The sequence below is a fragment of the Patella vulgata genome, chromosome 4, assembly GCF_932274485.2.
Source record: "Patella vulgata chromosome 4, xgPatVulg1.2, whole genome shotgun sequence".
NCBI classification, from domain to species: Eukaryota; Metazoa; Mollusca; class Gastropoda; family Patellidae; genus Patella; species Patella vulgata.
The window spans coordinates 39,058,773-39,086,451 of NC_065882.2; the positions used below are offsets into that span (position 1 = coordinate 39,058,773).

At 36.0% G+C, this 27,679-nt stretch overlaps 1 protein-coding gene across 2 annotated transcripts in view; it reads right to left on the reverse strand.

Annotated features, from left to right (window-relative positions):
• Positions 1-27,679, reverse strand: part of LOC126818820 (deubiquitinase MYSM1) — a 168,961-nt gene that overhangs the window by 85,822 nt on the left and 55,460 nt on the right. For both annotated transcript variants that reach the window (XM_050546420.2, XM_050546419.2), the window contains one exon: positions 20,698-20,881. In XM_050546420.2, the coding sequence (XP_050402377.1) occupies positions 20,698-20,881 (184 nt within the window). The remainder of the gene's footprint in view (positions 1-20,697; positions 20,882-27,679) is intronic.

Below are 27,679 nucleotides of genomic sequence, written 5' to 3' on the forward strand. Positions count from 1 at the left end.
ATCCGCATGTCTGTAGAACCATAGCACATCTGAAAGTCATCAACATAAAGAGCGCCGTTTGTACCTGGTTTAAGGCACGCTGGGATAGTATTAATTTTAATCGCAAAAAGAGCTGGAGATAAAATACTTCCCTGTGGAACCCCCATTTCCTGAGGAAATGGGTCAGAGAATATTGATCCCAGTCGTACCTTAAATGACCTATCTTCCAGGAACTTTTTAATGAAGATAGGCAAGCGACCTCGTAGGCCGAGGTTATGGAGGTCGCGCATGATACCGTGTTTCCACGTGGTATCATATGCTTTCTCCAGATCAAAAAATATTGCAACTAAATGTTGCTTCTGGATGAAAGCGTCCCTGATGAATGTTTCAAATCGAACAAGATGATCAAGAGTGCTCCTTTGGGACCGAAATCCACATTGGAGGTCAGTAATGAGGTTGTTGGACTCGAAGTACCAAACAAGCCTTCGATTGATCAATCTCTCCATCGTTTTGCAAATACAGCTAGTTAAAGCGATCGGACGATAGTTGGTAGGATTCGTATGATCTTTACCCGGTTTAGGGATGGGAATTATTGTGGCTTCATGCCACGAAGGGGGAAAATTCCCATCAACCCAAATCCGGTTAAAAAGATCCAATAAAATTAAGAGAGTGGAAAAAGGTAAATGTTTTAGAATTTGGTAGTGTATTTCATCTGGACCAGTTGCAGTGTCCCGAGCTCGCTTTAGCAAATCCTGAAGTTCTGCAATGGAAAAAATATCATTGTAGCATTCATCATTGCGGGACTTGAAATTAAGTCGCCTTTTCTCCTGCTGTTGTTGAATGCCTAGAAAGGCATTAGAAGAGAAATTGGATGATGAATTAAATAAAAATGTACTGGCCAGAGAATTAGCAATATCAGGAAATGTTGTTAAGGTGGTATTATCAACATTTAGATGATTAACTGATAATGCACTACTTTTACCTTTAATCCTACGAATCCTATCCCATACCGATTTGGATGTTGTACGGGAATTGATCCTAGAGACGTAACCTTGCCATGAAGACTTCTTTGCTTGACGTATGGTTCTACGGGCCTTCGCCCAGACCATCTGGTATGCCGCAATATTCTCCATGGAAGGATGGTTCTTTAGTTGTCTTAGGATACGATCACGCTCTTTTAGAGCAGATTTGCAATCGTCATTATACCATGGTTTATTGAGACGTTTTGGTTCAGTCGTGGTTTTTGGAATCGCCTGCTCAGCTACATCTTGAAGAATTGAAGTGAATAAGGCCATAGGCTCATCCGCATCTTCTAACTCTTTTGCATCAAAAGAGATGAGACACAAAGATTCAAACAGAGCCCAATCAGCCTTATGCAACTTCCACCTCTGGGGTCTTTCGACCGGAGAGGGACCATTATTATCTATCAAGATAGGAAAGTGGTCACTACCACACAGATCTTCATTTACCCTCCATGTAAAATCCTGAAACGGGACCGGGGAGCAAATGGTAAGATCGAGAGAAGAAAAAGAAGCTGTGGCAGGATGTAGATAAGTAGGCGAGTCATCGTTTAATAAACACAAATTATTAATGTTAATGAAGTCTGCTATTTGTTTACCTCTGTTGTTATCATCTGGACTACCCCAGAGTGAATGATGACCATTGAAATCTCCCGTAATAATAAACGGGAGAGGAAGTTGTGTAACAAGGTCATCAAGATCTCTGGGATTTAGATGTAAACTTGGTGGAAGATAAATAGAACAGAGTGTAATAGGAATATGTAGAGTCACTCTAACTGCAACTGCCTGTAACGGCGAGTTGAGGGTGACTTGACTCTGAGGAATGTCTCCATTAAGGATAATAGAAACACCCCTATGAGCTCTACCATCATTAGTTGAATGTTGATGATAACTAACAAAATGTCTAAAAGACAAAGAGTTAGAAATCCGTAAAAAAGTTTCTTGCAAACAAATAGCTAAAGGATTAAACTTTTGAATTAATAGTTGGACTTCATTAAAATTTGGCTTAAGACCACGACAATTCCATTGTAGAATGGAATTAACCATATTCAGGGAGGTTTTACAGGACTTCTAGGGGGTTTGTTATGGGGAGGGGCGTTGTGTATATCAACAACTGTAATACCTTCCTCCTCCATTGACTCAACTCCAAATCTGTTATACAAATCTATTGGGTCAGAACCTTTCCGGTTCCCTTTTTTCTTGTTTTTCTCTTTTTCTTGGGAAGGGGGCTCGGTTGTCCGACCCGGTTTGATAGCGATGGGAGGCTTTAGTTTATTATCACCTTTGTTACCATTTTGTTTGGTATTTTTATCCGAGCTCACAGGGGTTTGAGTTGAGCTCGTAGTCTCATTTGGAATTGATGAATTGTTTGATGACTTATCCTGTAAAACTGGTGTTTCTCCTCTTAGGCAAGATTCTGATGTCTGGACGCTAACTGATCTTGTCTGGACCTTCGCTTTGCTGGCGAAGGATCCATTAGGTGGAATGAATGTAGTTATTTCCACCTGCTTCTTAGCGTCATAATAAGAGATCTTTCTTTCAGACATTACCTGTTGAACTTTCTTTTCCTTTTGCCAGACGGGACATTCTCTGGAGTAAGCAGAATGTTTACCTTTGCAGTTGACACAGCAAAATTCAGCAGCACAGGAAGAGCTTTCGTGGCCATCAAGGCCACACCGGGCACACGTCTCTTTTCCTCTGCATACAGTTTTACTGTGGTCATATTTCTGACATTTAAAGCATCTCAAAGGATTAGAAATATAGGCATCAACAGGTATGTTAAGATATCCTGCCTTTATCGATTTTGGGATGTCGGGACGGTTGAAAGTAAGGATGTATGTACTTGTGGTAACTATTTTATCACCACGTCGAACACTGATTCTTTTAACATGTGTGACATTTTGTGATGATAAATGTTCAACCATTTCTTCCTCACTGCTGCCTTCGAGGTCCCGGCAGCGAATAACACCTTTAGATGAGTTTAAAGATCTGTGTGGAGTTACTTTGATAGGATAGTTAGCAAGCATGTCAGATTTAAGTAACATGTTTGCATGTTGTTCTTTGCTACATTCTATCAATAGTGCTCCACTTTTCAACTTCTTGATATTTTTGGGTTCCCCGGCCAAGCCAGCGATTCCTTTGGATATCAAGAAAGGTGAAACTCTTGAAAGATCGATATTAGAGGTGCTCTCGATAAGGAGAAACCTCAGCCATGATCTAGATACTTTTGAAGGAATATCCGGATCTTCATCTGTTTTTTTCCTTTTTAATGTTGAGTTGGGGATTGAGGGATCCATGAAAAAAATAATGGATGTTTCACCCTTTGCCTTCCCCCAGGTTACTTCCCTGCCAACAAGGGGAGGGCTAGCATGGCCGACCTGTGCATTGCCTCAGGGCTAGGCGAAGGGTATACTCGAGTAAGATGTATACACATATATATATATATCGAACTTGATTGACCCAAGCCATCGCATCAAAGAGGGTACCTAGGACACAAAGGTTACATTGCTAAGTTGATAACAAAGCACGAAAAAACTAAAGAAAAGTACCCTCTTTGATGCTGACATGACCACAGCCGATTGATGAGAGTGGGCCACTCTGACCTCCCGTCTAGATGAACCATGGGCCAAAGTAATGTGTTGCAGAGAAAGGGCTCGCAAGCCAAATCCCCACTCAATTACCAGGATTCCACTCTCCACCGACATGGGTCGCAACTCACGGCAAACACGTTGCCCCATTACAGGGATCCTTTTAGTCGCCTTTTACGACACGCAGGACATACGAACGGTATATTCTTATCCCCCCCTACACCCCAGGGGGGCCTAAAAGCAACAATGGTCTTGACTGTGTTATAACAATGCAGTCAGATCAGTGCCAAGCAAGTGTCAATGCTTTTTCATTTATTTAGGACTTAAAGCTTAGTAACTAATTTATTAATTATTATTTACTGTAAAACTTTTACCCAATGAAATTTATATATTAATTTAACTTCTTTCATTTGATTCGTTACTATATATTTTTATCCCTAATTTTATCTTTAATCTGATTTGTTGAAATGATTGTCTTTTTGTCTGTATGCAAATTAGTTTGTTTAAAAGACCCCTACACAGACAGACGAGATGGAAAATATACAGGGAGATCATATGATATAGGAGATAGGGTAATATTGAAATGGATTTGGAATTGGACTTATAATGCACAGCTGGGTGCATATTCAAATGCAGAATAGCCCCGAAACGTTGGTGATACGACTAACGGTTCCTGAGATACGGTCCACGCAATTTTTGGATTTTCCGCCAAAATGGCCGCTATTATTCAAAAGAGCATAACCCAGTAACCGATATGTCAAAATTGCTGGAATAAATATTTCTGGAATGGGAAAGAGGATGTCTTGCTGTTTAAATCATAGTTATCTATCTTTAGGAAAGTCTGCGGCAGGTTACTATGTATCATCAGAGCTTATCCATGAACATAATCCTGCTTTAAGTGCAAAGACACTGATTTTCAGCCTCAAGTGTGAATATAAAAGTTGATTTTGCATGTTTATATAGAAGATATTGTACCTCCAATTGTTTGACATTGTGTAGAAAACATGTTGAGCTAAATTTTTTATGAAAGTTCATTTCTAGGTCGCATGGTCTATAAGGTCAAATTCAAAGTCAAAAGGTCTTCACTCTTTAAAACACACCAATCTGATTAAAATACAGATCTATATTTTGTTTCGTTATTTTTATACTTTCGATGGTCTACACTACATGAAGATCTGACAAGTTATCGTGGGTGTTCACGTCAGGGGTCAAACAAGCGGCTTTTGACCCTATGATGTCAGACATTGATTAATCAATCAGCCTTGACGTTTCTAGTGGTTTACCCACAGTTCCGCACATCAAAAGGCCAAGAACTCGCCGTAACAGACCGTTTTATTGGCTAATCCTTCACATCATCCAGAACACGTCAATGATAACAACTCTTCCAGATCCTAGTGTAGTGAAAACAAGTAAAACAAAATTTTGAACTATAAACACGAAATGAAATAGGATCTGTCTTAATCAGATTGAAAACATACCTGGATGTCAAATATGAGTGTAGATTTAGAATCCTTGTGGAATTCCCATTCCAAAAATACTTATTTCAGCAATTTTACTGAGTTATAGTCATTTGAGTAATGGCAGCAACGCCCATTGTGGCCGTAATCACCAAAATTGGGTGGACCGTATCTCAGGAACTGTTAGTCGGATCATGCTAAAATTAGGAATATCAGCATTTTCAGCCATAATAAAAATACAAACCAAATTTCAGCAAAATCGATGGGGGTACAGTTTAACACATTGGGAAATAATTGACATGGGATGACCCAAAATACAGGTTTAGAAAAAATCGAAAAAATATCGAGATGGCATGGTTTTAACATATGTTAGAGACATTAGTACAAACTATAATTCCACCAAGTTTCAGATTTTCAGGTGCTCATCTACTCGGTTCTATCGGCTCGAAAATATAATAATTGACGTAGATTGACCCAAAACACAGGTTTTGAAAAAATCGAAAAAATATCTAGACAGCATGGGACAAAAATGGCTTTTAAGTTGGAGATATTAGTACAAGCTATAATGCCACAAAGTTTCATGTTTTTAGGTGTTCATGTACTGGGTTCTATCGGCTCGAAAATATGAGGTAATTTTCGAAAATTTGTCTCTAAAACCCAGGGTTTTTAATCCATTTAGAAACGAATCTGCCAGAATTGGGTCAAATGTTGAGATCCCGGTAGGAACTAGGTTTTTAAATATTAAGCTTCCATTCCATAACCAGACTTCAACAAAAATAATTTTTGGTAATTTGTTATGAGGAATATCGTATTCTACTGTATGTAATTACCACAAATATAACGACAAGCAGGTACACCGCTCGGAAAATTTTCCATATTTAATACACATAACAACTTGAAATTCATTTTAGTAATATTCGTGTACATGTCAGTAATATTTCTGTATAAATTACTGTATTCATTTTTTTTGATGGATATAAGCTGATACAGCACCATGATATTTCTTCATAACACAATTTGTAGGTAACTTGCAAATGCTTTTATTCATTCGTCCACGATAGACACACGACACAGTGATCAGGTGACAACCATGATTGAAATGGCTTTAAAATTAAATTACAAACGACTATGCCATATAGCTTTCAATGTTAATAACGACAATATTTCAAAAATTAAGCCTGTCAGCATGTGTATAACATAAAAAATCATAACGGTAAACACTATTTAAAACTAAAACTAGCATCGTTGGTTTATTGACCTAATTTCAACCGATGAAGTATTAGTCTGGTAAATATAATAAATAACCTAGAACAAATTGCAACAAAATTTTTCTCGACAGAATCTGGTCGAGGGGTCCTGAAACAAAAATCGCCCAAAATAAAAAGATAGGTTTTCGAGTAATTAGCATAAATCCAATATGGCCGCCATTGGCACCTAACCAGCGGCTGCCAGGCAGGATACGCCCACATTTTCGAGTGATGGATAGAAAACAAGCTAAAACAAAAGTGATTTTTCCTACAATCAAGGGCCATAATTCAGGAAATTACAATTCGATATGCGCAAATATCAAAAGGAACCAAGATCTTTGAGTTATAAACTTACATTTCAAGTTTTAACAAAATCGGATAAAAATTGTGACCTCTATAGGGTCCACAACCTTGATATACCATATTTTTACGCAATTTGAGAACGAGGGGCAGCCATTTTGTCTGTCAGTTTTGGGCCGATTTTCACGAAATTCGAACTCAGTCGTCCTTAGGGTGTAACGGTGATATAATAATACATTTTTTTAAATCGGATAAAAATTATGACCTCTATAGGGTCCACAAGCTAAAAACGTGATTTTTCGTACAATCAGGGTCCACAACCTTGATATACCATATTTTTATGCAATGTGAGAACGAGGGGCAGCCATTTTGTCTGTCAGTTTTGGGCTGATTTTCACGAATTCGAACTCAGTCGTCCTTAGGGTTTAACGGTTATATATTAACACAGTTTTTTAAATCGGATAAAAATTATGACCTCTATAGGGTCCACAAGCCAAAAAACATGTTTTTGCGTACAATCAGGGGCCATAATTCATGAAGTTACGGTCCGATATGCGCGAATATCGAAAGGAACCAAGATCTTTGTGTTATAAACTTACATTTCAAGTTTCAACAAAATCGGATAAAAATTGTGACCTCTATAGGGTCCACAACCTTGATATACCATATTTTTATGCTATTTGAGAACGAACGGCGGCCATTTTGTCTGTCAGTTTTAGGCCGGTTTTCACGAAATTCAAACTCAACCGTCCTTAGGGTTTAACGGGGATATAATAATACATTTTTTTAAATCAGATAAAAATTATGACCTCTATAGGGTTCCACAAGCCAAAAAACGCATTTTTGCGTACAATCAGGGGCCATAATTCAGGAAGTTACAGTCCGATATGCGCGAAAATCGAAAGGAACCAAGATCTTTGGGTTATAAACTTACATATCAAGTTTCAACAAAATCGGATAAAAATTGTGACCTCTACAGTGTTCACAAGCCAAAAACGTGATTTTTCGTACAATCAGGGACCATAATCCATGAAGTTATGTTCCGATAGATGCCAATATAGAAAAGAACCGAGATCTTAGGGTGATAAACCTATATTTCAAGTTTCATTGAAATCGGATAAAAATTGTGACCTGTAGACTGTTCACAAACAATTGTTGACGAACGGACGGACAGGGGCGACGACAATATACGTCCACATGAAAATGTGGGCGTATAAAAACTCCAATATCTCATTGAAATCGGATAAAAATTGTGACCTGTAGACTGTTCACAAACAATTGTGGACGGACGTACGGACAGGGGCGACGACAATATACGTCCACATGAAAATGTGGGCGTATAAAAACTCCAATATCTTGTAATGGTTGAGTTTCGAAGGTGTAAATGTATTAAAGGTAGATAGGAAAGTGGTGCATATGGCTCAGAAAAACACAGCTATATGGCGTCCCTTTGACGTCATACGGCCAACAATTAGCATAAATCCAATATGGCCACCATTGAAACATAAAATTCCGATATGATCTCGGGAATGGTTGAGTTTGGAGAATGTAAATGTATTATGAGTAGATAGGAAAGTGGTACAGATGACTCAGAAAAACACAGCTATATGGCATCCCTTCGACGTCATACGGCCAACAATTAGCATAAATCCAATATGGCCGCCATACCGTCAACAATTAGCATAAATCCAATATGGCCGCCATTGAAACTTAAAACTCCGATATGATCTCGAGAATGGTTGATAGTCAGGTCAATATATGGAAAATACCCCCTCAACCCCCCAAAAATTGCTACAAAAGGTTTCTCAACTGATTCTGGTAGGGTTTAGTGTACTTTATAACATACTAAAAGTTTACCAAAGTAGGATCCCTGGAAAAGTGTCTTTTGAAGATGGCATCAAAAATGGCTACCAAAACGTATTAAAATGATCATAACTATGTAACTATCAACTCAAATTTGATGATCATGGTGTCTTTCCCCAGGTTTTTGGGGGTAAAGAACACATTAAGATCATTTAAAATGATGTTGGCCTATTATGTCAAAAATGGCCGCCAACACCTAAAAATGACTGCAAGTCCATAATTATTGACTATAATTTGATGATCTTGATGTATATCTTCTGGTTTCGGGGGACAAGGAACACATTAAGAGAACTTTGGATCAGTGATGGGATTTCAAAATTTTAGTTCCCGAAAATAAAGGGACATAACTCTTATCGTTATTTAAGCAGGCGTTTTCAAACCACTATTAAGAATCATGTGTCAACAAAATATTCAAATTCATACGTAATAAAAAAAAAAGGTGCACCTCGTTATTTTTCATATTTAATTTCTGTACGGTATTTAAATTTATGACAATAATATTCCTACAAAATTACATGACATCGTAATACCATAGAATGAAAGCGTGCCGACTACTGCCCATCCGTACCGGTTTCAAATTCCCCCAAATTACCGTATTTTTCGGGTCTAAAGTCCATACATTTTTCAGCAAAGTCCGGCATTCGTCTTATACTCCGTTCTGATTTATATACGGAAGGTAAAAAAATGACATCCCAAAATTTATTTGGCCGTAAAGCGTAGTAAACGTCGCTCTAATACAACGAGCAAGCGACACCAACTGCTAAATAATACCATTCGACTCAAAGCATGCACTATCGTCTAAAACAATTACCGTAACTACTTACGTTATTCCAATCGAAATATTCGTCAACATTTCTTCGCATGTTTATTTATTTATTTAAAAACATAAACCCCATTCAAAATATGATCATAAATCTGACAATATGCCAGCAAAATAGAATCTTTTCTCCCGACATCAGACGTATTAGATTCGGCACGTTTACACCTCTTAATTCCATGTGTCTCGCAAGATTTCTACTTTCATTTTGCGTGTGTGTGAAATAGCTTTACTTAACTTCGGCTTCCACTGAAGAAAGATCACAGACAAATTATCGGACACAACGTATATTGATTTGGGGTGTTATATACTATTAGGATATGTGACATATATGACTAAGGAGATTAAAACGTGAGACAATGGAGAAATCACGGGTTAATCACGTAGATTAAGTTTATGGGATTGATATATAGTCCGACAAAGGAGAAGCAATGACTTCTGTTCAGGATTGAATTGATGAATTGATGAATTGTCCGACAAAGAATTAACTCAGCCAATCAAGGCAGATTAAGTAGTTAATCAAGGTAGGTGTGTAGACGATATAAAACGATAAATTACCTAATCAATTCAGCCTATTATCAACGATAATCGGGTTGAGTGGTAGTTATACACTCAGTTCACTATATTAATTTTGGAATTTTGAATATTATTTACCATGTCTTGATGTCCGATTGGGCATATTCCTGGTCGGACAATTTTGGATTTTTGGAAAATAGCGTCGGACATGTCCGGAACAAACAGGCAAAATCCCATCACTGGTCATACGTTTGAACTTCTGGTTACCACAAAAGGTGGAAGGTTACACCATGTTTAATTGTTGATGACAGTTTAAAAGTCAACACTTGTCAATCACTAAGCTAGGCTAACGATCAACGTGAAGATTTTCGCGTGTTTTCCACTATATAACTGACTGGAAATGAACATAGAAAACACTCTGAATATATATATCTATATAGATATAAGCATAATAAGGATATATGATACAAGCACAATACTATATAAGCTGTCAACATATACTATTCAAAAAAAGTAGGGGATATTTGATTTTTAAGTGTTATTAAAGTCACCTAATGAAACTGACGAAGAAACAAATGACAAAATGAAATGAAGTTCACATTCATCGATTTATTCCAAATGATCGTTAGACTAAGTAAGGCACAGACTGACCATTATAAGGGTAAAATGATACCCGGGGTCAAACAGCAAAGTTACCACAGCATCACAACCAAGTCAGTAACGGGTAAATCCTCCTCTGTTTGCCAAACAAGCATTGATCCGACGTGGCATACTCCTAATGAGACGTCTAAGGTCATTTTGGTCCAGATTGTCCCATTCCTGTTGCAACGCAGCAGCAAGTTCTTGGACATTGGCAGGACGTTGTTGACGTTGACGTAACCTCTGTCCAAGCATGTCCCAGACATGCTCGATGGGGGAGAGGTCGGGACTCAGTGCTGGCCAAGGTAATGTGGTGATGTTCTGTTGTTGGAGGTAACCTGTAACGATCCTGGCCCTGTGACATCTTGCGTTGTCATCCTGAAAGATGAAACGGCGGCCATGACGTCGTGCGAACGGCACAACATGGACTGCCAAGATGTTGTCCCGGTAGTACTGGCCTGTAACACGCCCTGCAACAACATGTAAAGCCGTTCTTCCAGCAACAGTGATGCCTCCCCACACCATAACAGAACCACCCCCAAATCGATCATGTCTGATGACGTTAACGTCTTGGAAGCGCTCGTTTCGACGACGCCACACCCTCCTACGTCTGTCCAAAAAATCAACAGTGAACCTTGACTCATCTGAAAACATCACATTGCTCCAGCGTCGATTATCCCAGTGTTGACGATCCCTACACCAACGACGTCTTGCCTGAATGATTTCTCAAACAAGGGATCACGCGAGGACGTCGGGCGCGAAGGTGACCCCTATGCAGTCGATTCCGAATCGTCTGGCCACTCACTCTCACACCAGTGTCTGTTTGAAGACGAGCGCTGATCTGATTTGCTGTGATGACACGATTTCTCAAGGCCAAGGTACGGATAAATCGATCCTGGGCTTGAGTTGTCGCCCTTGGTCGACCTGAGCGTGGTCTGTCCTGTACAGATTGTGTATCACGGTATCTGGACCATAGCCTGCTTATGACAGACTGAGAAACATTCATCGTCCGCGCCACAACCGCCTGTGTTGTGCCGATCTGTAGCATGCCAAGGGCACGTAACCTTTCATTTTGGGTAAGCCGACGCATATCAAAATTTGTTTTCTGGTCACTAAAACAATTAAACTGATGTTTCCACCCTGGAATTCAATGCCACAATGACTGTAACATTCAAAGTCAGAGTCGTGCAAATCTTGGGTTGGACCCCCATGATGATCCCAAGCATCACCTGCATTCCATGCGGTAGCTATTGGTGCGTTTGGGCGTCACATGTAACTGGAAATGTTTCTTCTGTTAGGTTCTATAGTGACAATTTTTTTCGTAGTCATTTGCATATTTTAGTATTATGCCCCCAAAATCAAATATCCCCTACTTTTTTTGAATAGTATATATGCACAAACAGTCACAGATTAGTGGGTTATTCGCCCATAACACATCAGGCCTTCACATAAAAGGAGTGTGATCGCTCTCGCTCTCCTGGGCGCACCTGGATGTCAGTCGAGGTGTGTTTTTATAGCTTGCCTCGATGTCTAAATTGACTCCCCTCAAAGAAAATAATCAGGAAAACTATACCAGTAACGAAATATACTGCCAATATCGACAATCAACATGCTTGTCGGCTGCAAAAAAAGTCGTAACTTAGTGAGAATCGGCCATCTGTTTCATAATCCGAGTAATCAGCACATTTTATGGTAATTTTGATAATTCAGTAAAGAAAACCAAAACAAGCTTGCTGGTTATTCATAACAGGTCCAGTAAGTTCCTTTGTAATAATAAGCCACATGGCGAATGAAGACATCTCGCTCGGCATGGATTGGTTATCTCGGGATTTGCGCCCCGTCTTCAATGCTCGATCTGTACGAATGCCAGGTAGATATTAAAATAATAATTGGATAATACATTTTATGGTTTCACTGACCCGTTGTTAGTTAAATTTAAATAGTCATTGAATAATCCCTGATAGAACACCGGAAATCCTGAGAAATAGACATTAATAATATATTTTTCCGTCAGGATCTCCAATGCTTTCCGATTCCCGATAACACATGACAAGCATCCATTGGAATTAGGTCAATAAACCAGCATTGCTTAATTTAGTTTTAAATAGCATTTTAGTTTTATTCATTTTTATTTTATACACATGCTGACAAGGAGTTATTTTTTAAAATATTATCCTTGTTATTTAAGGCTATGGCATAGTCGTACAGAATTTTATTTTATATAAAGAAATTTCAGTTATGGTTGTCGCATGATCATTGTGCCACTTGTCTATCATCCACGAATGAATAAAAACTTTGTGAAGAAATATGAAGAAATGCCATGGTGTCATGTCAACTTATTTTGGCTATTGCATTTTGTGACACTGGCCGTAGTAGAAAAATCCTAATTACGATCGACTGATGATATCCATTTATCCATCAAATAAACAAAGACAGTAATTTACTCAGGAATATTACTGGCTTGAATTTCAAGTCATATCTTAGCCTATTCAGAATACGACATTCTCCATAAATTACCAAAAATTATTTTTGTTGAAGTCTGGTATATTAAAGTTAACAAGAGCTTCTAATTACCCTATTTCCTACCGGGACCCCATTTGACCCAATTCTGGCCGGCTGGTTTCAAAATGGATTAAAACCCCTGTTCTTATCACAAATGCTAAAAAGCTTTCTCAGGAGAGCGGTTTACCCTTTTTCTAATTTCAGGAGAGCATTTTTTGACTCTCCAGGAATTTATTCACGTGAAGGCCTGACACATAGAGTTATATAAGATAGGTTGCCAGGCAACTAAACATACGCCCACAGCAGCTAAATCGTCCAGGCAGTCAACAAAAGTTGTCGCATATTTGTTACTTTTTTCGGTAATGAAACATTTATAATACACTAAAATCTGATTAAGAGTAACAACAAATTAAAGATTTAGATAAAGAGCTAGCCATTCTTGCTATAATAGTTCGAAAAAAGATAATGTAAAAAAAATAATTTGAAAATTTCATTCAAATTACTCTATTGCGAGCAAAGATATTAGCTTTTGAAGATTTGACAAGACGTGTGCAATAATTTCAGCCACCGTACTGGTTATTCGAAGCTAAGTCTCGCTCCTCCATTTTTAGCTTAAATCAAAATATGACTGAACTGTTCTACGATGCCATCGAGAATTGATTATGGCCTGGATAAGTTAATTAATGCCTAATTAATAATTTAGAAAACATTTCAGGCCTAAAGAAACACCTGCAATAGGCAGATTTAGCTCTTGCATAATGTATCTTTAAGTAATTATCAGAAAATCATAAGAATTTGTTTGGCTTTTATAAAGTTCCTTATGCCCCATGCTAACATTTAGTATACGAAACATTTAATATCATGGATTTAGCTGTTCAAGTTATCAAAATTCATTGAAAATCAATATACTTGTTCGTCTCAAGACCTTAAACTATGTATCAATCTAAAGTCAATCAGATGATAACTTTAGCCTCTAGAGCATCAAAAAAATTTTCCAAAGTGATCAAGGGCCATAACTTTGACAGTAATTATCTGAAATCGTTGAAAATCAATACACTTCTTCGTCTCATGACCTCAAACACTGCGTATAAATTTAACGTCACTTGGATATTAACTTCAGCCTCTAGAGTGTCTACAAGATTTTTCAAAATGTACAAAGGCCATAACTCTGGCAGTAATTATCGGAAATCGTTGAAAATGAATAGGATTCTTCATCTCATGACCTTAAACACTGTGTATAAATTTAAAGACAATCGGATATTAACTTTGGCCTCTAGAGCATCCACAAGATATTTTCATCTCATGACCTTAAACACTGTGTATAAATTTAAAGACAATCGGACATTAACTTTGGCCTCTAGAGCATCCACAAGATATTTTGAAGTGATCAAGGCCAATAACTCTGGCAGTGATTATTAGAAATCGCTGAAAATCAATAGGCTCCTTCGTCTTATGAAATGAAATGAAATGAAATGGGGTTTAACGTCCTACTGTTCTGCTCCTAACCTGGCCTAATGAAGACGGGCATACCCCATACAGTGTGGTATGAGGGAAATTTTGCCCGGGCAGCGGCACTATCGCCTACTCTTATATCGAATTCCAACTGCCAAGGGATCTTTTACGTGCATTCCAATGTATACACAGGACCTCGGTTTTTCGTCTCATCCGAAGGACTAGACAGCTGTCCTTGTCAGGCCCTCCGTCCTGCATCACTGACAAGGGGGAACCACGCCGGAAAATCTGGATGAACTTTCTCGGCCAATGCAGGGATCAAACACCCGACCTCCAGGCTAGCGAGCCAGCGCCTTACCCACTTAGCCACGTGATCCCCCCTTCGTCTTATGATCTTAAACACTGTGTATAAATTTAACATCAATCAGATATTAACTTTGGCCTCTAGACTAATATCGGAAATTGCTGAAAATCAATAGGCTTCTTTGTCTCATGACCTTAAACACTGTGTATGAATTTAAAGTCAATTGGATATTAACTTTGGCCTCTAGAGGGTCCACAAGCAATTGTGGTTGCTGGACGGACGGACGGATTTTAATAGTCCCCTGCTTTCTTTGAAAGGCGGAGGACAATTAATTGTTTTAGAGTATATATTTACCTCATCACTCCATGAACAAGGCCTCAAAAGGAACCAAGTTTGATGTGATGAAATAATATTAAAATAGACAAAGTAAAATTGTTTATATTATCACTCCAGTGCTTGATGCTGTATCATATGGTCACTGGTACCATATGATACAGCATGGTTTCTGACAGAAAATTAGCTGATGTTGAATAATCAAACTTATTTCATATTTAAAAGTCCAAAGGTATGCTTTCAGATATTTATTTCATAACTAATCTTATAAAGTATTAGTGAAGCCTTTTTTTTAAGTCAACCTGATTTCAACTCGTCTATACGTGACCTCTCAAAGTACCCCACAAGATGGAGAAATGAAACATCAAGAATAAATGAACAAGCCAACAGTGAGGCTGATGTTCCCCGCCAAAATCCCAAAAATAAATAGATGACACACATTAATTAACATTAATTAATCGCACATTTATTTTTTTTTTCAAAAGTATCAAGCAATCAATCTATACACTAAGTTTCATCACTTTCTATCAGATAGAATCAAGATTATCTTGTCCCAAAGCATTGACCAATGAAATTGATTAGCTCTGCTTAGCTTCAGGTCGAAATGTTAATCATTGAACTCAGTTAAGACATTCACCTAATGAACACCTACATCAAGTCTAAACATTCTACCTCAATTAAAAGCAGACAGACGAACGAACCCATTTTAATAGACAATAAATGAATGAATGGAATTTGTACTGACTGTTAACTTAAGCTGTAATACAAATAATTTAAATATATATTATCAAGTCTTCCTGTGGTTAACAGGTTGAGGTTAGGTTTTTATCAACCAGTTAAAGCGGAAACTGCAAATTTTTAAGTTATATTTTTAAAATTTATTAAAATAAAGCCTGAAAATAGATGGTATCCATAAACAGTCCTACCTATAATTCACTATTGCCAGCTGAGAAATTGGCAAAAATATCATTTTCCTCTTCATTTTCAAACGTTTGAAAAAGCTACCCCATGGTGGAGAATAGAAAACAAGGGAGGTAATTGTGTTATTATTTCCTGTGTAAATGTGTTTTAAGTGTGAGAATGACACCTATGATCGTATAATTGTGAGTTGACAACCTATTGAGCAAAAGACATAGAAATAATTACTTTTTGACTTTCTTAGAAAATTTGAAATTCTCACTTTAACCGGTTCAATGCTTTTTAAACCATTACATCCTTAGTTTCTGCGGTTTGATTATTTAAAGTTTCAGAACCCATCTATATTAATTTAGTCTGAAATACTGCCAGATTTCTTTTGTTTTTCCCCAGAGGTAACTTTTTCTTTGTGTTAACATTGTAGGTAATACATGTAAATAATAAAAGTACTATTCAATCAAGTAAATGGATCATGGAACCGGCCTCACACATAATAGTTATACCCTCAGTGCAGTTAATATTTACTTTTAATTTTGAATATAATTCACCATATTTTGATGTACGATTGGGCATATTCTCGGTCAGATGTTTGCCAATCCATGTAGGACATGATCGGCATATGCTGCCACAACCAGGATTCTTAATCCATTTTGAAACAAACCGGCCAGAATTGGGTCAAATGAGGTCCCGGTAGGAAATGGGTTAATTATAAGCTTCCATTCCCTTTAATATAACCAGACTTTACAAAAATAATTCTTGGTAATGTGTTATGGAGAATGTCCTATTTTAATGTATGTGATTACCACAAAAATGACAATTAGGTACACCCTTTGAAAATTTTACACATTTAGTTCACATACCAGCTTTATGTTTAGGGCAGTAATATTCCTGAATAAATTACTATCTTAGTTTATTCGATGAAACGTTCATGCTTCATCAGTCGATGATCTAAAATATTAGCATTTTTCCACTACTGCCAGTACCAAAAAATGCTGTAACCAAAATAAACTGATACGGCAACATGGCATTTCTTCATAAGACTATTTGTAGTTTTTTTGTCCATCATGTAACAGTCACTTAACTTGCAAAAGTTTTTATTCATTCGTCGATGATAGACAAACAACACAATTGTCACGTTGACTACCGTAATTGAAATTGCTTTAAAATAAAATTCTGTACGATTATGATATAGCCTTCATATGATTCTTATAATTAAGCCTTTTTCAGAATGTGTATAGAATTAAAAAAATCATAACAGTAAACGCTATTTAAAACTGGTTTTGTCATGTCATGTGTCATTTGAGTTTGGCATTGGAGATTCTATCGGGAAAATATATTATTAATGACTTGTTTCTCGGTGTATTCGGTGTTCTATAAGGGGATTATATTCAATTTAAGACATAATTTTACATAACAACTGGTCAGTGAATTCATCAATGTATGATGCAGTTATTATTTTAATATCTACCGGTACCTGGAATTCACACAGAGCGTGAAAGACGCTCGATTGGCAAACCATGACGAGATCGTCTTCTTTCACGTGGGCTATTTTTTTTTACAAAAGCAGCTTACTGATCCTGTTCTGTTATGAATAATCAGCAAGCTTGTTTTATTAAAATTACATTAAATGTAATGTGCTAATTAGGCTACTCAGATTATGAACCACATGGCCGATTCTCACCAAGGTATGACTTTTGTTGTAGCTGACAAGCAAGTTGATTGACTTTTAATTAACATGTAATAATTAAAGGCTCAACACCACTCTTGTTGTAACTGAATAATATGTCCCAATCTTTATTCTGGTCAACAAATTGCACTATTTTACAATATTCCAATTACTTGATAATACAAATTTCATCTTAACATACCTAATTTAAAAAATTGGAAAAATTCAAATAAATGATTTGAAAAGCCCGACGTAAAGCTTTTCAAATGTGACATGGATTTAAAAATAGGATAATTTACACAACAGGTAGGACACTAACACATCTAGTACTTAGAATAAGGCTATTTTTTATTTTATTGGAGCTGTCAAGCCAGCAAGAGTGTTATTGTCCCTTTAACAGTGATGGGATTTCAAAAATTTTCTTGTCAGACATTTTACCGAAAATAAAGGGAGGCAATTAAAAAGCATGTGTCAACAAAATATTCAAATCCTGTCCGTAATAAAAAATAGGTGAACCTCACTATTTTTCTTATTTAATTCCCGTACAGTATTCAAATTTATGTCTGTAAACGTTCCTACAAAATTACGCATTTTCGTAATACATTGAATGAAAGCTTGCCGATCCTGCTTCGACATCAAATTCAAACAGTAATATTCCTTCAAAATTATGTATCTTTGTTTATACGGCAGCAAATGAATGCAAAACTTCCAAAATAAGAATAGTTTGTGATGTCAGAACATCGTTTTCTTCTTTATAAAATGTCAACAAAATATTCAAATCAGCGCATAACAAGATGACTAGACATCAACATCCCGCGCCCTTGCACTTGTTTGGAAGAAATAAGGAAAAATAACTTGTTTATGCTATTGGTAATCAATATAAAAATGTATCAGATTTCGCAAACAGTGTCACTGGTCATAATATTGTGGCCCTGTTTAGTAGATATTGCTCCCTATTTCTGAAAACTAATGACTGATTGCTATTTACTAGAAGATTTGAGATAATTTATGACATTAAGCTCTGGTTTTAAAAATTAGACATGACTACATAGAAAATAGAGATATTTTGCAAGTGGAGGGAACTGGAGCTTTAGACAAATCTCATATTCCGACAAATGGAATATCAATTCACAGAATTTCATACTCTGATCACAGTAGCTCGGCAAGGCAGGGTCGCTACTCCCTGTAAGGTATGCACAACAACCTTTGCCTACCTCAATTAGCTGCTGTATGTTAAACAATAAACTTATACATCAGAAAATAAAATACTATAATAGGTTAATGTTTGTACAAAATTTCAAAAAGATTTCTTGAACAGATAATAAAATATGCTCCAGAAACAAAATCAGGATGGAAGGCTGGATTTCAGAAAATAAAATAATGGGTAAAATTATTTTAAAGGTATCTTGAACAGTCAAATGTGTTTCCATGGAAACACATAAAATTATCAAATCTGAGAAATTCAAAATAAGTGCCATGAAGATATCTTGAACGATTTATGAGATATGCTCCAGAAACAAAATTGTACACCAAAAACTAAGTAAAATTTGTTTCCATGGAAACACAAAAAATATAAATCTCAGAAATTCCTAAATGGCAAAAGGCACAACTACTGTAATAGGTTGATGTGTGTGCAAAGTTTCAGAAAGATATCTTGAACGGTTTATGAGATATGCTCCGGAAACAAAATTATACACTAAAAACTAAGTCAAATTTGTTTCCATGGAAACACAAAAAATATAAATCCCAGAAATTCCTAAATAGCAAAAGGCACAACTACTGTAATAGGTTGATGTGTGTGCAAAGTTTCAGAAAGATATCTTGAACGGTTTATGAGATATGCTTCGGAAACAAAATTGTACACCAAAAAAACTAAGTCATTTTTGTTTCCAAGGAAACACAAAAAAATATAAATCCCAGAAATTCCTAAATAGCAAAAGGCACAACTACTGTAATAGGTTGATATGTGTGCAAAGTTCCCTAAAGATATCTTGAACGGTTTATGAGATATGCTCCAGAAACGAAAACGGACGGACGAATGGACAGACGAACGGACGGACAACCCCATTTCAATATCCCTCCCTAACTTCGTTCGGCGCAGGATTATAAAAATAGGAATACCTCACTATTTTTCATATTTAATTCCCTTTTGGTATTCAAATCTATGTCAGTAATATTCCTACAAAATTACGGGTTTTTGTAATACGATAGAGTGAAAGCTTGCTGATCTGTACCTGCTTCAAGCTCATGCCAGTAATATTTCTCCAAAATTACATGTCTTGGTTTATACGGCAGCAAATGAAATAAAGGAGTTCGAAATAAAAATTCTTGTGGTGTTATCAAAACACCATTTTCTTCTTCACAATTACATTGATAGTTAAATCACTTGTAAAAAGTCATAGTTAACTTCAGCATATGGCGTACATAACTCATAGCACATAGCTTTAAAAGCACTGTCTTATATGGTAAGCGATTTTTGTGCGGCAATCAAGATCGTATGAAAGTGCCACTGTGGATGAGAATTTCTATATGGAGTTTTAAAGGACATAAAAGATATTACAGACAAAATAACTGTCCATTGATTTGGGATGTTATATACTCTTACGATATGTGACATCTATGAATAGTTTATATATGCTGTCGGTTGATACATGCTGTGATTAAAATGTCAGACAATGGAGAAACCACGAGGTAAACACTTAGATTAAAATTATAATCAGTCTTATTGGATTGATGAATAGTTTGACAAAGGGGAAGCAATGACTTCTGTTTAAAATTAGACTGATGAATTGTCCGATAAAGGATTAAGTCTGTCAATCATGGCAGATTAAGTAGTTAATCAATGGTAGGTGTATAGACGGTATAACACGATAGATACATTGATTTAGCTAATCAATCCAGCCTATTATCAACGATAATCGGGTTGAGTGGTAGTTATACAATCAGTACACTATATTAATTTTGGAATTTTGAATATCATTCGCCATATGTTGATGTCCAATTGGGCATTTTCCTGGTCGTACTATTTCGGACGTTTGGAATTAGTGTTGGACATGTCTGTCCAGAAATACCATCACTGGTATGTACCATTTTAACTCACCAGGACTCAATAATGTGGTTTCTGATTTTAAGGTAGCGGTCTGGTGTCTTAGATTGTCGACCATCAAAAAATTCTGAATGTATGGTTTGTTCTTCTTCACTTATTTCATCAAAGTTTAATTCAACATTGGCTGTTGGTATGGGTAATTCTACAAGTTCACCACTTGATGATATTACACCATTTACTAGAAATATATACAATGATAATATAGATTATAAGAGACTATATAAATTACCAGTTTGAGAGATCAATGTGGAAAATTCTAAACTAACACTACCATGACACTGAGTTCAGAAAGTCAACTAAAATTAGTCATTCCAAAAAGTAAGAACCAGCGGTTGCCAGGCAAGATACGCCCACATTGTGCAAGAGATGGATAGAGAACAAGCAAAAAAAAAGCGATTTTTCATACAATCAGGGGTCATAATCCACGAAGTTATGGTCTGAAATGTGTGAATATCGAAATGGACTGAGATAAAGATATAATTTAAGTTTCATCAAAATCGGATAAAAATTGTGACTTCTAGAGTCCACAACCTTTGCATTACATACTTTTACACTCTTTATGTACAAGGGGCGGCCATTTTGTCTGGCAGTTTTGGTCCGATTTTCACGAAATTCGAACTCAACCATCATTAGGGTACAATGGTGATGTATTCAAATGTTTTTTTTAAATCAGATAAAAATTGTGACCTCTAGGGGAGCACCAGCTAAAAACGCGATTTTTTGTACAATCAAGGGCCACAATTCAGGAAGTTATGATCCGATACATGCGGATATCGAAAGAACCAAGATCTTTGGGTTATAAAAATGTATTTCAAGTTTCAACAAAATCAGATCAAAATTGTGGCCTCTAAGAGGGTCCACAACCTTGATATACCATATATTTACACTATTTGCATACGAGCAGCGTCCATTTTGCCTGGCATTTTGGTCCGATTTGCATAAAATTCAAACTGAACCATCATTTGGGCGTAACAGTGATATATTCAGACGGTTTTTTTTTAAATTGGATAAAAATTGTGACCTAACCTAGAGGGACCACAAGCTAATAACGAGACTTTTTGTACAATCAAGGGCCATAATTCAGGAAGTTACGATCCGATATGCGCCAATGTCAAAAGGAACCAAGATCTTTGGGTTATAAACATGTATTTCAAGTTTCAACAAGATAGGTTGCCAGGCAACAAAACATACGCCCACAGCGGCTAAATCGTCCCAGCAGTCGACAAGGGTTGTCACATATTTATTCTTTTGTTGGTAATTAGGGGAATTTAATAGACAATTTCCGTCGTTTGAGGGTTCACAAGGTTCTAAAAACTAAAACAAGGGCCGTAACTCTGGAAGTAATCTACAGAAATTGTTCAAATTCGACAGGCTTTTTTGTTTTACTAATTCAAATAATGCATATAAATTTCATACAGATCGGATGATAACTTTTGTCGTTCGAACGTTCACATTCAATAGGCTTCTTCATTTCACTAATTTAAATGATGCATATGAATTTCATACAGATTAGGTGATAACTTTTGTTGTTCAAGCGTTCACAAGATTCAACAAAGTAAATCATGGGCCATAACTCTAGACGTAATTGATGGAAATTGCTGACATTCAATAGGCTTCTTCATTTCACTAATTTAAATGATGCATATGAATTTCATACAGATTAGGTGATAACTTTTGTCGTTCAAGCGTTCACAAGATTCAACAAAGTTAAAGAAGGGCCATAACTCTAGATGTAATTAACGGAAATTAGCTGAAACTCAATAGGCTTGTTCGTTTTACTAATTTAAATGATACATATAAATTTCATACAGGTCGGATTATAACTTTTGTCGTTAGAGCACTCACAAGGTGAAACAAAGTGAAATAAGGGCCATAACTCCAGAAGAAATTAACAGAAGTTATTGAAATTAAATAGGCTTCTTCATCTCACCAAAGCAAACAACATATATCAATTTCAAAACAATCAGATGATAAATGTAGTCTGTAGAGTGTTCACAAGAAATTGTGGACGATGGACGGACGGACGAACCGACGGACAGGGGCGACGGCAATATACGACCAATATACGACAGATCAAAACTGTTTTCTCTAGAGGGTCTACAAAATTGAGGTATCATATATTTACACTATTTGCGAACGAGAGGCGACCATTTTGTCTGGCAGTTTTGGTCAGATTTTCATGAAATTTGAACTCAACCATCATTACAGTGTAACGGTATATATATTCAGACGTTTTTTTTTTTCAATTGGACAACAATTGTTACCTCTAGAGGGACCACAAGCTAAAAAAGCGATTTTACGTACAATCAAGGGCCATAATTAAGGAAGTTATGATCTGATATGCGCGACTATTGAAAGGAACCAAGATCTTTGGGTTATAAACATGCATTTCAAGTTTCATCAAAACCGAATCAAAATTGTGGACTCTAGAGAGTCAACAACATTGATGTATCATATATTTACACTATTTGCGAATAAGGGGAGTCCATTTTGTCTGATCTCACGAAATTTCGAACTCAACCATCATTATGGTGTAACAGTGATATATCACTGAGAAGTAGTAATAGTGTTATTTGTACGTTAAGGGCATAGATATCTCCCGATTTGGTAAATTTGTATGAATATCAGTAAAATTCTAATTATCGCAACAAATCTAATACGAAGAGGCTAAAATCTGTAGATATGGTGTGTTAATTAACAGGGGTGAGAAATTGACTGAGTGGTGATATAATTATCGCTAGGGGTGAAAATCTCGGCGACGGTGCGTTTTCTGTACCGGTGTGTTAATTAACGAACGGGTTAAAAACGACTGACACGGTGTGTATTCTTTGTTTGGTGAGTTTTCTCGAAAGAGTGTTATAACTGTACCAAAGGTGTTTTATCAAGGACCAACAGGCTTTATCTGACGCGTAGGTGTTAAATCCAATTTACCGTGCGATTTCTTGTTCGACTGTGTGTTTTACGCAGATCGGTCTTTGTTAAGTGTAGGTCTTTATACATGGATGTATATGTGCTGTAGTTACATATGTTCGTTCTTATACGTATTTCATTTCTTGATGAATACTACGTGTTTTATACTTCGTACCATAGTCGGGCTGCAATTATTTATATATTTGTCTTTTTTGTGGGTTTAATTTGTTTATATATTATCGTGCGTACCACTGAAGTATAAATGCACCTTATTTACCGATATCCGGACCAGCCTCCATTGATATCAGACTAACGAATCTGTTTCGAAAAGCAAGTTTATAAATATAAAATCAAGCAATTATTGAAAAACTATTGGTTTCGTCATGTCTATATTTACTACACGTGGGCGTTTTAATGCATAAATTTATTGTTTCTTACCTGGGTTGTAAAAAGGACTATCCAAGAAAAATTTAATTTCCACATATAACAAATGATAATTCACATATCAAATAACACTAATGCAAATAGGGACATGCGCTGGCGGTGATATTGTCCATTGACCTTTGACTTAATATGAAAATAGCGGCTTTACAAGAACAGCTAAATTTAAACACATGTTAATATTTCTATTGTTTACGATTTTATGAAATAGCTTTATTATTTTTCTCCCGGTACTAATAGACAACGGGTTGAGTGGATCCAATTTTTATTATGTGATTTATCAACGTGATGACAGATCGAGATCACGGGCTCCATGTGTCTATTTCTAAAAGCATGCAATCACCTTTGGGAATCAGTTAGTTTCCAGTCTAAAACGACTTTAAAATCTCTTTTGTTATTTTGGTCGCTTTATTTGAAAAGATTTTCATAATATGCCGTATTAATTTGTGATTTTGTTTTTATTGTTAATTCTGTTTAATTGTGAACATTTTGAAATCTAAATATTTAATATTTATTCTTGGGTACGGGTTTAGAATAGTGTTATAGCATGATTTATTTGTTAAAGATCTGTTAATTCCGAAACAACAATTTATTGCTGTAGTGATCAATTTCAACATTTTCACGTGCATTCTAAAGTCATAGTTTTAAACTTAAATAGCTTCATTTACAATATTTCCAGCCATATATTATGCTAAATTGAGTCCCACGTCATAAAAGTCTTCAACTTTTAGAACCGTGCATAGCACACATTATGTCCAGAATTTGACGTTTTAACAGCTTAATTAATAAATTTGATAAAGAAAACTGTTTCAGAACAACAATAATTTCTTATACACCTTTGATATCTTTGATGTAATTAATTGTTCGTTGGACAAATTACGGTTTTGAAATAGGATACACAACACATCTATATTAATTTAAAGGGTCATATTTTGAATTTTAATAAACCAAGGTTCATTCAAGAAAATTATTGTTGTGTTCTGATAAATTAAGTGTACCTGGGCCCTGTTTCTCAAAATCTTAACTAAGATAAAATCGTGAAACAGACCCCAGGTTTATAATACACATTCACTAAAATTGTTGAGCTGCGGCGATGATTAATTTATTACCCCTAATAAAGTCTGGCAATTAACAGTTGTTATATAACATCTAGGTCAACGGTGATCTAAGTTGGTGTTCTGCCAAGCGTACTTCCTGCCCTGATGCCAGTTTGTGTTGTAATATGTGACTTGGAAATACGTTTAATAATTTAACAAATTCAAGAAGAAGAAGAACACAATTTTTTTGTTTTGAAATATACTGTAGAAAAATAACTTAGTCCTCTAACTTCAGTACAACATGATAATAATGTAATAGTTAGTATTTCATTGTATTTAAATCTTATAATCCCTCTTGTTGTTTTCAGGTACCGTGAAGGTATCGGAATCGAAATCCCAGATAGGATATAAATTTTGATATTATATGTAAGATATGCTTACAATTATACTCAGTTTTGATATTATTTGCAAGATATGCTTACAATAATTATACTCATACTCATTGATCAATTTAGAGAATTTTGGCACTGATAATATCATAATATGTAGCAAATGGTGGACCACCTTCTCACTCGATAATCGTCGCTTTTTGATTCATTCTTCCATTTCCCATCAATGGTGAAAGTACAATTGAAATAATAATATCCGACTAGTCATGTTTATATATTTTACATGCCGTACGAAGCCATGGTTAAACTATCAAAATAATTGATTCTCTTCGAAAAGAATTGATGGCCATTTTGAATATTTCCTTCTAGCTCACTCTTAAATTCCACTTGTTGACCATGTTTCTTTTGAATTGCCCTAATATTCCACAAAATGTCATTATTGGAGCAGAGCTAATACGTATAGAAGCGAATGCTTCGGCCCATATCAACTGCCAATTAAAGAAAAAATAAATAAAGCAGATAATTTATACGTTACAATTTAATTAAGACGTTTAATATATGAAGGCATATGCATATCAATAATGTAATAATAAATAATGGTATTGCTTGTATTTTTGTCCTGTCTATTTTACTTGTGTGTTTGAACATTACTCTGATTATAATATAATCGCTTGGGCTGTTTATTTTTCATTTGAGATACTAACCGAAATTTCCTATGAGAAACAAAATAAATTGTATACATGTTGATAAAATATCAAGCTTTATTCAAATGAGATGATAGAGAAGTAAAACATACATTTAAATCATTGCAATAAAACCAACACTGAACAGACCACAGTATGTCATCCTTGAATTAAGTGTAACCGGCAAAAATAGTCACACTCCATCCAACTATTTCAGCAAATCCATTAACAGTGTCGCCTTTCAGTCTGAGACCAAAGGGGGTCTGAGATCAAAGGGCAATATCAAAGCGTGCTCTCCGGATAATATAAATTCTCTACTGAGGATGAGATTGAATCCACACACACGGTCGAACAAGAAATCGCACCGTAAACTGTATTTAACAAGTACGCGTCAGATAAAGCCTGTTGGTCCTTGATAAAACACCTTTGGTGCAGTTATTACATGCTTTCGAGAAAACTCACCAAACAAAGAATACACACCATATCAGTCGTTTTTAACCCGTTCGTACACATCCAGTACAGAAAACGCACCGTCGCAGAAATTTTCACCCCTGGCGATAATTAAATCACCTTTCAGTCAATTTCTCACCCCTGTTAATTAACACTATGTATCTACAGAATTTAGCCTCTTCGTATTAGATTTGTTGCGATAATTAGAATTTTACCGATATTCATACAAATTTACCAAATCGGGAGATATCTATGGCCTAAATGTACAAATAACACTATTACTACTTCTCAGTGTATTCAGATGACTTTTTTAAATCAGATTTAAATCATCCAGGCAGTCAATTACAGTTGTCGTATATTTTTACTTTTTTCGGTAGCCTAAAAATAAAAATAAAATAAAACCAAGTACGAACAATCCAAACTATAAGACAGAATTCAAAGTCCTAAAAAATGTTATAGGCAAAATAGTGTATTCAAGCAAAATAGTGTAATCAGCAAATGGACTGCTCCTCGTGTACAAAATACACGACAAACAGTGGTAACAGGTGTCCGGAAGAGTAAGCTAACCCTGCCTGGCGCCACACCCGCCATAGCTGCATCCAAAAGAAACATTTATAATACACTAAAATCTGATTAAGAGTAACAACTCATTAAGTAATTATCAGCAAAACATTATAATTTGTTTGGTTTTTATAAAGTTCTGCCCTGTGCAAACGTTTAGAATACAAAACTTTAATATCATGGATTTAGCTGTTCAAGTCATAAAAATTCATTGAAAATCAATATACTTGTTCGTCTGAAGACCTTAAACTCTGTGTATCAATCTGAAGTCAATCGGATGATAACTTTAGCCTCCAGAGCATCACAAGATTTTTCAAAGTGATCAAGGGCCATAACTTTGGCAGTAATTATCAGAAATCGTTGAAAATCAATAGGATTCTCGTCTCATGACCTCAAACACTGTGTATAAATTTAAAGTGAATCGGATATTAACTTTAGCCTCTATAGCACCCACAAGATTTTTTGAAGTGATCAAGGGCCATAACTCTGGCAGTAATTATCGAAA